Source organism: Myotis yumanensis, unplaced genomic scaffold (genome assembly GCF_028538775.1).
Source record: "Myotis yumanensis isolate MYYU_CA2020_CCGP unplaced genomic scaffold, mMyoYum1.0.hap1 SCAF_4, whole genome shotgun sequence".
In the NCBI taxonomy this organism is placed as follows: Eukaryota; Metazoa; Chordata; class Mammalia; order Chiroptera; family Vespertilionidae; genus Myotis; species Myotis yumanensis.
The window spans coordinates 11,913,911-11,927,535 of NW_027223755.1; the positions used below are offsets into that span (position 1 = coordinate 11,913,911).

General features: G+C 40.7%; 1 protein-coding gene across 3 annotated transcripts in view; it reads right to left on the bottom strand.

Annotated features, from left to right (window-relative positions):
- SEMA5A (semaphorin 5A) overlaps positions 1-13,625 on the bottom strand; it is a 394,782-nt gene that overhangs the window by 37,980 nt on the left and 343,177 nt on the right. For all 3 annotated transcript variants that reach the window (XM_070411885.1, XM_070411886.1, XM_070411888.1), the window contains exons 15-16: positions 10,961-11,104; positions 1,073-1,220 (exon numbers count right to left, since the gene is read on the bottom strand). In XM_070411885.1, the coding sequence (XP_070267986.1) occupies positions 1,073-1,220; positions 10,961-11,104 (292 nt within the window). The remainder of the gene's footprint in view (positions 1-1,072; positions 1,221-10,960; positions 11,105-13,625) is intronic.

A 13,625-nucleotide genomic window follows, 5' to 3' on the forward strand; every position in this document is an offset into this window, starting at 1 on the left:
AAAAATTTGAGATCGAATCCACTAGGCATAGCAATTAAGAAAGAGCATGCCTTTGATGATCAGTTGTGAAGTGGCATTTGAGAGGCAGCTTCCAGAGGCGGGAAGGAAAGGAGAAAGCAGACACCTCAAGAAGTAGCCCATGCAAGGAGCCTGGGCAAGAGGCCAGCACCAGGGGAAGATGAATGAGGTGCAAGCCCAGCAGCCTCCGTGGCCCACTCACCCTGACAGATGGCACAGGAGGAGCAGCAACGGGCCTTGGGGGAGGTACTCGCACAGGAGAAATTTGATTTGAGAGTTTAAAGTGTTAAAAGAAATATGACTTCTGAAGGCAGAAGAAAAACAAAACCACAAGTTGTCTTTTATTCCCTCTGACTTGGTGCCTTTGTGCTCTGACAATGATCCCAGAAAGTCTCTCAGTCCTCAGTGTCTGGGGTTCATCCTGCATTCCATACCTCACTGTGGCTCAATGTAGAGACCTTACCCCGTGTCCCCAAACCAGATATATGGACCAGAATGAAGCAGGCTGAAGTTGCTGTCATAGCTCAGAAACGGGAACTGAAAATTCATAAATGTGAGAATATTTAATGCAAAAAGCTGAATTTCCAGTATTTCCTGCAAACATTCTCATTAACCAGAGAAACCTGTCTGATTCACAGCATCTAGTGTGTGCAGAGCTCCCAGTGCCTGGACACGTCATGTGTACAGAGCATTCAATGTTTACGGAACATCTAGTGTCTATTGAGAATCTAACATTTGCAGACTATCTAGTGAGTAAGAGCACCTGACACCTGCAGAGCATCCAGTGTGTACCAAGTGTACACTGCCTAGTCATGTCATGTTTGCAGAGCACTTAGTACCCACAGAGCATGCAGTGTGTACAGATAACCCAGTGCATGCAGAATAGCTCATGTTTACACATGTGTTTGTATAGCATCTAGTGTTTGCAGGGCACTGAGTGCTTGCAGTGTATCTTGTGTGCTCAGCATACGTGGGTAGGAAAACATCTAGTGTGTGCTCACTCTGCTCTCCCAGGTCCAGGCTGAGAGCTGGGGATGAGTAAGACTCTACTCACCACATTGCAGCCGGCGCAGTCGGGCCCATTCTCGCAAGTCCTGCGGCGAGCCTGAATGCCACCCCCGCACTGGGCTGTGCACCTCTCCCAAGGACCCCAGCCCGTCCAGAACACGTGCGGGGGACACAGCAGATGCTCATTGCAGTATCTGTAAAGGAGAAACCGAGAGGAAAAGGAAACTGCTTAAAAGTGTAATGTGAGGCCCCAGACCTTCCAGGCTCCGTCCCTGCACCAGATGTTGGGCACATGGGCATGCTCAGCGTGGAGGGGCTTTTGTATTTGAAGTGGTTGCTCAGTGAAGGAGGCAGATGTGGCACTGGCCATGCTGTGTGTGCACGGACAATGGGATGCATGGGAGACAATGAAGAAAATGCTAAACTCACAATGCAGAATGGATCTTCCTGTGCAGCCAATTAAAGGAGAAACAAACAAAACAAAACCCTTCAAATAGACACCCAAAAATGAGAACACATAGAAAATACCTAGGTAGGGCATTTATCTTCTAAACATAAACATTGAAAGATAAAGCAGGTTATGAATACAAAGTCAGCAAAAGTGTATTTGGATTTCATTTCTCATCCCTGAATTAAATAAGGCTCATCATCCTATTAATATAATAAGTTAAAGAAAAGTTAAAGCCAAATTTTAGCATAAAGCTTCATGTCACATACTGCTTAGGTTACTGCATTTTAAAATTTATTTGCAGACTCCCAGAATCATGTCCAACCTTAATTTAAAAAACTACTGGTTATCTAAAAAGAACTGAATTACTACTTACAAATACTAGTCTTATTTTTATGGCTGAATATCCTTCTATACTTCTACATATATATACATGTTGCCAATTTTTAGCCAAATATGCAAGGGCTTCTTAAGCTGTATATGAGTCAAATTTCTCCTCATTATTTGAAAGTATAAGTGGAATGATGTGACGTGAGAGAAACAAATAGACAAACAAAAACCAAGAAACAGCCTGGCGTTCTACATGGTACAACTCATAGGGAGGAAGATGTTACTCTTAACACAGCCAAATTTAGTGAGACACATCTGGCCATTTAAATGACTATTTAAACCAATAGTTCACCCACTAAGCACAAATGTGGCTCCTAGAGAAGACTAGGATGCAAGATGTTCCTGTCTTCCTCCCTACCCATGGCATCACCTTTAGAAACAGGAGGCAGAGGGTCCTATTTGTGAGGCTAAGTCAGTTACCTTTAATGTCATCATGACTAATAAATACGTAATCTTGCAGGGCACTGTGCAAAGGCCATTATAGAGAGTGCTTTCCTGTCATAGATGTTTACAGCCTGAGATGAATACCGGGAGATGGACACAGCCCAGGATGCTCAGGACACACAACCCTCTATCTCAATGCGTGGAAAACAGGAGCAAATGATAGCTGGTTTCCAGAAACTAGGGAAAGTGATTTAGGCAGCGTAATTTCCTGATAGCTAATACTGGTAAGATTCAACAGTTTCTTCATCAAGCCAAGAAAATGCAACAGAGAATATGAAGGCTTGGGGAACAGGTAGTGATGAAAGATAAAAAGTCAGGCCCAGCTGAAGGGAGTCAATGAGATGAGGCACACGGAGCATCGACTGACATTCTAGGAAACAATGGAAAGTAGAAATGGGAAGAGTGAAGTAAGCGAGGTCACTAAGAACAGAAAAAGATGACAAAGTTGAACTTTATAAGGAACTAAGAAAACCCCACAGAACTCCAGAGACAAAAGAGTACCATCCAAGTTAGAGTAGACAATGGTCCCCAGGGTTTGGTGGCTCTTCCCCCTGGAGCTCCCCAAATTTGAGGAGTTCTCTAAGCTTGAGGGTGGGATCTGGTCTACAAAGACAGGAGAAGTGAGGCCACCAGCAGGAAGAGCTGATGGAGCAAGTACCAGCCAGGAGAATCTAGATTGTAACAACTGAAGAGAGAGCTAGTCCAAGTCTGACAAACATGATGGTCGTGGAAGGAGTAGAGGAAGGGATACACATGGGGTTTGGTGTAGTGGGAATAAGTTACTGCAACTGTGTGAATGTACAGAAAAAACACCACATGGTAGAGTCAAAAGGCAGCTTCTCAAGTGAAAATGGGAGGAATGCTTACTTCCCAGGAGAGAGAGTTGGCAGGTCCTGGCAGAAAAAAGCCTCCAGAAGTGCAGAACCAATCACACTAATGGTTTAGGTTCTCTAAATTTTCCCATAAACGAGTAGCCAATGGGCCCTGTGGCTCAGTTGACTGGGCATCCTCCTGTACACCAGGAGGTTGCTGGCTTGCCTGGTCAGGGGCACATACCCAGGTTGCAGGCTCAATCCCCAGTAGAGAGAATACTACAATGCAAGCTGTTTATGTCTTTCTCCCCACCCATCCCATCTGCCTTTAGAAACAGGAGGCAAAGGGTATTATTTGTGAGGCTAAGTCAGTTAGCTTCTTACCCAGAGAGAGTCTGCTCAGAGGCAAAGCAGGAGGCAACTGATCAATGTTGTGCTCTCATATTGACATCTCCCCCGACCCCTTCTCTAAAAATCAGTAAAATAGTTTTAAAAAAGTAAAAGCGTAGCCGATGGAACTTAAGAGTCATCACTCTTTTTCATCTTTTCCACTTTTGAGGCAAGAGGAAACATTAGATTTCTCTCTTAAGAAGTCACATACAGTCTCCCAGGGCCCTGGCTCTCAGAGCTCAGGGTTCAGGTCATAGAAGAAAAGGACCTTTTAATTAAGAGACCTCTAGATAAAAGAGCCAAAACAAAATTGAGGATACAATAGATTAAAGGAATGTGACCTTAGGAAGCACGTTCAAATGTGTGGAATTACAGTATGTAAAGCATCCCGACTGCTCAGAGATTACTAACATATGTGTTAGTGCATAAACTGTTCCAAGAGGAAATTGCCATTTATTTTAAGAACATATTTGGAAGCAGTAAGTCAAGAAAACTCAGAACATCAGAACTCTCAGCATGTGATTCAAAATCTCCATGTGCCGCTTCTCTCACTGTGGGTATAACAAGAAGTAGAAAACCACCTCCTGTTTCCAAGTGGATCCACTGACATTTAAAAGGGATGGACATCCTAGAGGCCTTGGCCCTAATTTCAGCTTTCAAAAACATAAACAAACAAGAAAAGGGTAGGGAGAGCAAAGGAAATAAGAGACCTTTGACTTTTAATAAGAAGTACAAAACTGAGCTACCATTTCCCCATAGCAAAATAAATCATAGTGCATAAAAACTTTCTCACGTTTGCCTGTAACAGGCCACCTTTGAAAACGCCCTGCCTGTGGTTATAGCTAAAAATCTATTTCAGGAGAACCTGAAAAGTGCATGTGGCATAGAACTTTCAACCCGTGTTAATCAATTCCATATCTGGCTGCATTTGAAGGCTGGCCACAACCTGCCTTTCTTTTCTTTCTCTTTCTCCCTCCACAGTGATCCGGAGGAAAAAGCTATGCCCTGGTTTTGTGAACATGTTACCCTCTGCAAGGGAGGTCAGAAGGAAAGCAGAAATGTGTAGGTTCTTCTGTCCATCTACGTCTGGGTTTTTATTCACAAATCCGCCCTGAGAGGCAAAGCCCTTGTAAACCCCTAACTCTGATGCTCTGCAATTTTAAGGAAGAAGTGCCCCTCTAGTCCCCTGGCTCTCCTTCCCAACTAACATGTTCTCCTAAGAGATGCATCTCTTGTTAAACTACTCTTTCTTGGTCACAAACGAAAATGGAAACTGAAGGTTGGTTACTTTGGAAACTCTGCTTGTTCAAGGATTCTTATTGATTTATGGATCAGGTACCTACACGATGGACCAGCTGTTGGATCCTCATGGCTCTAGTCCTCTATGTGCAGCTGCCTTTTTACCAAATAACAAGCTAAACATTTTTGAACTTTTAAGGGCTCTCTTGGATCTCTAGTATCTTAAATCACTGACAGTCACAGATGTATTTCATGATGCATTAAAAATTAAGATTCTAATTTTGCCCATGACTGCTTATTCTCATTTTGCATTTAAAAGTTAATTAATAACCCAGCAATATTTCTCCATAAATTATCCATTTTCCCACAAACCTAGTCTCTATGAAAAGAAATGCTTTTCATAAACCCATATAGACTAGATTCTCAACACTGCATCATGTTTCTTTTCATATTTCTTTGTGCTATAAATTGTGTTCTGTTGTGGTTAGGTCCATGATAGCTTCTCACTGCAACCTCTGTTAAGCTGAACCAATCACAGCCCTGTCAGAACTATGTTTTCCTTGGTTCTCTGTAAGTGATTGTCCCTTCGCTGGGCCATACTGAAATAATGGAATCTTTCGTGGCACCACAGAATCTGTACATAAATTGGACAGAGAATAAAGAACTAAAACTCAAACACAACAAAATCAACCCAACCAGAAAATGAGCAAAGGACTTGAATAGACATTTCCAAAAAAGATATACAGATGGCCAATGTACAGATGCTGAACATCATTAATCCTTAGGGAAATGCAAATCAAAACCATAATGAGAAACCACTTTATAGCTACTGGAATGGTTATAAAATAAAAAAAAAGTAAAGTAACAAAGATTGCTGGTGAGAATGTGAAAAAAACTGTTTCCCTTATATATTGCTGGTAGGAATGTAAAATGATGCAACCACTGTGGAAAACAGTTTTGCAGTTCCTCAAAAATTAAACATAGAATTAACATATGATCCAGCAATTCTACTCTGAGATAAGTCTACACAAGAAATGAAGCAGGAACTGAACAGACACTCATATGCCAGAGTTTACTGCAGTGTTATTTACAATAAACAAAATGTGGAAATATCCCAAATGTCAACTAATCAGTAAATGGGTAAATACAATATGGTATAGCCATACAGTCAAATATTATTCAGCCATGAAAAAGGAAAAATGCTTCTGACACATGCTACAACATGGATGAACCTTGAAAACATTATGTTCAATGAAATAGCCAAATAGAAGAGGGCAGATATCACATGATTCTATATGAAATACCTAGACTAGGCAAATGCATAGGGACAGAGCATAGATTAGAGGTTACCAGGGACTGCAAAGAAGGAGAAATAGAGAGTTATTGCTTAATAGTTTCAGAACTTCTGTTTGGGAGGATGAAAAAGTTTTAGAAATAGATGGTAACAAAGATAGCACAATACTCTCAATGCAAATTATGTCACTGAATTGTACACTTAAAAATTGTTAAGTGGCAAATTATGAAATTAAGTGGTATATTATGAAATATATATATATATATATATATATATATATATATATATATTTCATGACAATAAAAGTTAAAAAGGAAATAAGAGCATATTCCTGGAAACTGGAAGAAGAAAGAGCAGAAAGCTTCCAAAATTGTTGCTTAAGTTATGGAAAGCGGAACATGTAAGTGTCAAGTAGTTATGTAGTTAAGAAAATTCCCAGGAAAAGTAGTGGAGGTGCTTCCTGGTTTCTTCTTCCTGCTTATTGCTAAATGTGTTGTAAAGAAAGAAATTGAGGGAAGAAATATTAAACAGAAGGAACCAGGGCTGAATAGTTTTGGCAATTTTGAGCCTCTCCGGAGGGCAAAAGATGCTAAAATCAAGGAAAAGCTTCTGAGCATGCCGGAAATGGCTGACAAAGTAAAAGGCTGAGGATGTGACTGTACAACCTTTTGTTAAAACCTCAGAAGGATCAAATGATCAGAGTAGTATTCAGCCACACAAAGGGTCCATTCAAGAGGTCAAGAGCAAGGACATGTCTCACAGATCCCGTCAATCACAAGCAAGCGATAGGGTGTTGTCCCTCAGCCATTTTGGCAGGATTCCCATTTTGGCAGGATTCCCAGGTAGAGCAGGGCCATCTCACAAACATCTGTGGGTGCAGATTTATTTAGTGGAATCAACACCAAGGAAGTCCAGGGAAGACTCACAGAGTTTATTTCAGCAAAGTACCAGCTTGGATTGTAAGGGACATGGGAAGTACAAATTGAATGAGGCTCTAGAAAACCCACAATTCTACTGGAAGAAAGCAGGCCGACGAAAGCACCCAGAAGCAAGCATATGCTACCTTTTAAAGGAAGGAAGATTCAGGAAGTGGAACTGAGAGCCCAGAAGGCAGAGTCATGAACTAGGGAAAATTATGGCCAGGCCTTGAAACTTAATTGAGCACACCCCTTGCCCCCAGCACCTCCCAATACCTGTCTGGCTAGCTTTCAGAATTTCTATGGAGCAGTGGTTACATTTCCCCTTTTCAACAGAAATGTCCATAGCAGGTACCCTCTGCCTGTCCCCCGCATTGCATGTTGGGTACGTTGGTCACAGATAACTTATCTCTCATGTTGACAGGCTGAGAGGAACCACATGGAGGGAACTTTAATCACATTTGGGCCTGATTTACATGATAAAAGTTCTGGCATTTGGTGAAATGATTTAATAGCATAAAATGTTAGGGGTCTTTGGGAGTGGGTGAGATGCATTTTGCGTGTGAAGGGATGTGAATAACTGAGGGACTGGTAATCTACAGACTATGGCAGAAACTCTCATGTGACTGCAATGACCCCTGAGTTCTGGTATCCATGTCCTGTGTAAGCTCCCCTCTTGAGTGCAGACAGAAAATGTGACTTACTTGCAACCAAGGGAACATGCAAGCTGATGGCATGTCAACTTGTGGTGACATTATATAAGAGTGTATATACCCTCGGGTCCCCTGACTCTCCCACCCCATCCTGCAAGGAGATACTCCTCCTTACTAGATTTGAGGAAGTAAGTGACCATGATGAGAAGGCTTATTTGGCAAGTAATTGAGGGCAGACTCTGGCTAACAACTAATAAGAAACCAAAGTCCTCAGTTTGAAAGCCCAGGAGGAACTGAATGCTGACAATAACCACCGTGATCTTGGAAGTAAATCCTTCCCTACTTGAGCCTAAGATGAGATCGCATCTCTGGCCCAGCAGAGAACCCAGGTAAGTCATAATGAATTGCCTGGTGACTAAGGCTGAGAAATTAAAAAAAAAATGTATGTGGTTTTTTAAGACTTGAAGTTTTTGGAACTGTTGTTACAGAGCAGGAGAAAACTAATACCGATCATGACATTTGCCTTTGGATAATATTCACCCAAATGGCCATGGCTTCATCCTTGTTGGTGGCTTCTTTGGAAATCAAGTTTCTACAGTTCCTGGAACTTGTGAAAATCATTTCTGGGTAATTTAGAACAGATAAACAAAGTGTCCATACCTTTTAGAGTACATGTAAAAAAATAAGTTAGATATTTTCTTTACCTATTACTTCAGAAAAAGTGATATGAATATTTCTGAGATTTTTGTTGCAAAAAAGTTCCCATTGATTTATTCCCCATATGGGAGATTTTGTCTCAAGTGAAAAATCATTATCGCTAAGCCTGGCTTTAACATAGGGACATGTTTGGGGAGAATCAGTCTATTGGCTTCAGTCTCTCAGAAGTTCTTTAGGTTTGTTGGAGTTTAAATACACATGGCATCCTTGTTTTAATGGTTGTGGATGCTTATTCCTTTGGCCTTTTGTTCCTTCTAATGGAGACCAGGTTTCCTTTAATCTTCAGTTTAATTCTAAAATGTCTGTAATGGATAGTATTCCTTTATATTACTTAAGTGGGGAGACCTCCAACCTCCCACAGAATATGGCAAATCTAAGAATTATTTGCTTGTGAAGACCAAGAAAGAAATATCATGTTCTTGGTTTTTCTGGTTTTAATTAACCTCTTGCTAAGCCACTAGAAAGGCTATTCAATAGGAAGGCTTCAATTTTATAAAAATCTTACATAGTCCCTATTCTTAACACCCATCCATTTATTACTTAAATCCAAATTTCCTCCATTAACCAAATGTTCATTTAGCCCAAATGAGTATTTCTTCTGAAAAAAAAAAAAAAAAAGAACATTTGAATGTAAGTCCTCCAAACACTAGCCATTCTGATCTTTTTCTAAAAACAAAGCTTTAAGAACAATCGTAAATGGGTACTGAACATACATATATGTTTACCAGAGTTAACCAGCTTCTTGCTTCCTGGTTGCTCAGCCCAGGAAAGGTGACCACAGGTGTGGGATGTGTGGAGGTGCCGTGATTCTAACAGCAGCTTCACACAGATGAAGGTGGCTTTACCTGAGTGGGCTGTATTCTATGACAATATATAGCATTTTAAAAATGGAATTTATTGGGGTGACATTGGTTCACAAAACCATACAGGTTTCAAGGGTATAACTCAATAAAATATCATCTGAACACTGTATCATGTACCCATTGCCCCCAGCAAAGTCTTTCCATCCCCATATGATCCCCCTTTGCCCACCTCCACTTAGCCTTCTACCCCCTTTTCCCTCTGGCTATTACCACACTGTGGTCTGTGTCTATGTGTTGTGTGTGTGTATGTGTGTGTGTGTATGTGTGTGTGTGTGTTTTGCTTAATCCCTTCACCTTCTTTCATCCAGTCCCCCAACCACCCTTCCCTGTGACAGCTGTCAAGCTGTCATTCTATTCCAGGTATTTATACCTCTGTTTCTATTTTTGTTTGTCAGGTTATTTTTTTCATTAGATTCCACATATATGTGAGATCATATGGTATTTGTCTTTCTCTGACTGGCTTACTAACAACCAAATTTAAATCTTACTGGGCTTAGAAATAGCAGGGAGACTGCTCTCCCATAATCAGCTTTCTCACCAACTAATGTTAGCTCAGAAATGATATATTTTCCCAAGAGTATCTTGGGGGAACTACTTAAAAAATGACCAACCCTGCATTGCAGAAATCAGCTTTCATGTTCCTCTGAGTTGAAAGGAATAAAATCTTAATTGGTAATTTAGGAACACAGTGAAGAAAGAAAAAATGATTCTGTCTGGTTGTTTTGAGGTTGTAATAAATATATAGTAGAGGATTATCTGTATAGTAAGACTTTATGTAAGTATAATATATAAATATTACATTGTCTATATAAATATTTACCACATAAAATATGACTGCACACAGTATTTTATGAGGCTCCCAGTGAATCCATATCACTAGATACAAGCCTTACTACATTTTAATTAAAAGGTATTGAAAGTCATTTTCTTTCACATGGGACTAATACAATAAGTTTATGGGAGTATGGCAGAGTAAGAACCCTGAAAGTGATGTGAAAATTACCTACTTGGATATTCTCCAACGACCATAAACGGAAATGTACTTTAAATATGCAAGAGAGAGTGAAATACCACAACTGTAGATTTTATGAGGCCAAAATCTAATGTCTGATTCTATAAAAACCAACAAACTGTTAAATGCAAGACTGAACTGAAATGTCCCCAGGACATGCTGAGAGCTTAAAATACACACGGGAAAGAATGTCCCACCCTGGGTCCTACCGTAGCTGCACCGAGGGTATTGGTTAACAGAAGAGTGTGTACTAGTTACAGATATAACCAAAACCTTGACTATGTCCCCACCTATGCTCCAGCTGCTTAGTATAGTTCTGATGGAGAACTTCACTTCATCTGGCCAGTACATCTGGACCCAGGACCGCCTTTGCTCCTACATAGAACTATAGGTTTTGAGACTGGGACAGCTGGATTCCAACAAACACAAGCTTTCTCCAGCAAACTCACTTGCTGAGCCCCCAGGGAGCCCAGCACAGGCAGGGGCAGGGTGCCCACTGTCCCTGGAGCTCCATCCCGTTGGGAATTGCTCAGTGGAGAGAACCACACAGGGACCACAGCAGCTCAGGGAAGCTGTCAACATGAGGCTTTGGTCAAGATTTAAGGATGTCAGGAAAAGCGGAGGACAGTTCAGCTCAACAGAAAGGGATGCCACAGATAAGCTAAGCTAGATCCAAAACTAAAGCCGCAGGGAACTGACCGCACCGGAATGACAGTAAGTGGGAGGACGGCGATGCTGGGCAGAGCGGTACGTACCTTTCCTCTCGGTTCTGTCCCACGCACACCCTGCCCCCGTGCCGGGGCGTGGGGTTGCTGCAGGACCGCTGGCGCACCTGGAAGCCGATCCCACAGGTGGTGCTGCAGGGAGACCAGGAGGTCCAGGGGGTCCAGCCTCCATTCCTGGGGGAAGGAAGCAAGGCGGTCACTGAGTCACACTGGCTCAGAGTCCATCCCCGTCTGCACCCACCTCCCAACACAGGTGCTTCCCCACATGGAACACCGATTACGGGGTGGGAGGAGAAAGGGAACCGGAGCCATGGGACTGAGGCACTGCATGCTGGGGATCTGTTACTGTGAGACTTTTCTCCCTGGTATCTGATGTCAGAGTCCGGGTAAGAAATTTAAGAGTGACATTTTAAGCGCACTATAAAGAATTCTAAATGGGCTGTATTAGAAACTATTAAGAAACTTTAATTTTGAAAAAGTAAATCTAAAAAGCAATGTTAATTCATTGAAAAGCAATTAGAGATGAATCCCCAAAACTCTAGAATGTATACTTTCACTTGACTTGTGCTATCTCAGTTATAATTTAAAGTACACATATAAACAAAATAATTATCTAAACCTATACATAATGCTTACTTTTAAAATCAATGAAAATCAGTAATTATCTTGGTAGGAGTCATATTGATATAGGACATGGTAACATCTAGAGTTTTAAAACAAACTTTATTAAAAATGAATGAAGGATATTTTAAATTCAGATTCTTGGCTATTTTCTTATAATTTGACAAAGATATAGAATATAAAGAAAGATGGCAAATTGTGTTTATCTGAATTTGTTATTTATATACGGACAGGCAATAAGGTAGAGATAGTAAAAGATAAAAAAATGAACGACTTTTATAAAATATAAAATTCTGCTGTGGTCATACTGCCATAGGTACTGGGGATGGAGGAGATAATTGAGTATAGCTGTAAAAGAAAATCAAACCAACAGCAACACCAAAACACTAAGCCAGCGGTTCTCAACCTGTGGGTCGCAACCTCTTTGGGGGTCGAACGACCCTTTCACAGGGGTCGCCTAAGACCATCGGAAAACACATATATAATTACATATTGTTTTTGTGATTAATCACTATGCTTTTAATTATGTTCAGTTTGTAACAATGAAATTGGGGGTCACCACAACATGAGGAACTGTATTAAAGGGTCGCGGCATTAGGAAGGTTGAGAACCACTGCACTAAGCAGAAGACTCGGAACCTACTCGATGGATCAAGCTGTTTGAGCACACCTCCGGGTTACTCAGTATTGAATCTTACAGAGCTGGGCGTTGGGCGCTCAGATATACTATAGAGCAGAGAGCCTTTTGACTAGGAATTGGCTTCTTCTATCTCAGCTACTGCCACATAGCAGAGGATGGATTCCACACAGGTGCCCTGAGGACTGAGCTTGCCTTCTTCCAGCTGCTGAGAGACTTGGTGTCTATTGCTCAGCTGAGAGGATCTAACCCACCACGGGTCGTCTAACCCATCAAGGGTCGTCCCAACTATGGATTTCCCCTGAGAACAGTTAAGTCCTTTATTGGTCCTGAATACAAATCTGTCACAGTGGCACTCCTGACCATCTTAGGACAAACAAGGGTTTTTCTCCTGAAGTTCCATAAGGGAAGGTGTAGGTTAGACAACTGGAAGGCTGCAGAGACTCAATGCATTTAGATGACAAATTCCTGTCAAGGCTCATGGCTTTCCCTTAATCTCCAACCATTTTACTACCTAGTTATATTTCTTAATCAATTAATCATCTTTCCCTTACCCCTCCCTCCATTCCCTCTCTCCCTCCCTGATAAGAATTAGAATTCAGGAATGACATAATGTCATAAGGATGTACGTTCAAATGTTCATTTTAATGATAAAATAAAACCATATTTTTCCAATCAATAGTAACTCTGACTTGGCCCTGGTTTGACAGTAAAGTCTGGCTTAACTAATTAATTTATATTGTGGATTTTTTTCATAAATTGAATGTCTTTAATCCTGCTGCTCTAAGATATTGAGAAAACATATTTAAATGATGTGATGAGATAAAGCATATAACCAAAAATACTATATTTGTAAAATGTATTAAATTAGCAACATTTCGAATTTCAAACACTTTTTGAGTGTGTTGGGTTAAATAAGGTGCCTATACATAAGAATAACAGATTGAATTTAGAATCATTTGAATGGTCATCTTAAAGGCTCTTTGATGTACTTTGCAGAAATTGAAAAGTATTTGACAGTACTGACTAAGCAAAAAATTCCCTTTGCAAATTAGGTGGTTTCCAACAAAATCAAAGGCCAGCATAAACAGTTTATTAACTAATATAGGATATTACAAAAGTATTTGATGTTAGCTTATCATGATTTTGGCAGATAATTTTGAAAAAACCCAGGGAAGTGAGTGACAGTGCTGACCTTACATTTCCAACCACTTATGTAAGTAAGATCCATCCAAACTTATAACTAGAAAAATAAAACATAAAGATGGAATTGGTGTAAAGCCCTGTCCGATTCAGGTGCATTCATGCCTGAATAGGAACAATAATTGGGGATTAAAAACAATGGCATTAAGGAATGGAATTCCAATAAAATCTCATTTTTCAATGTGAAGTAATTATTAGTTAAAATGTGCGATATCCATGATAACAGAGGGTGCCT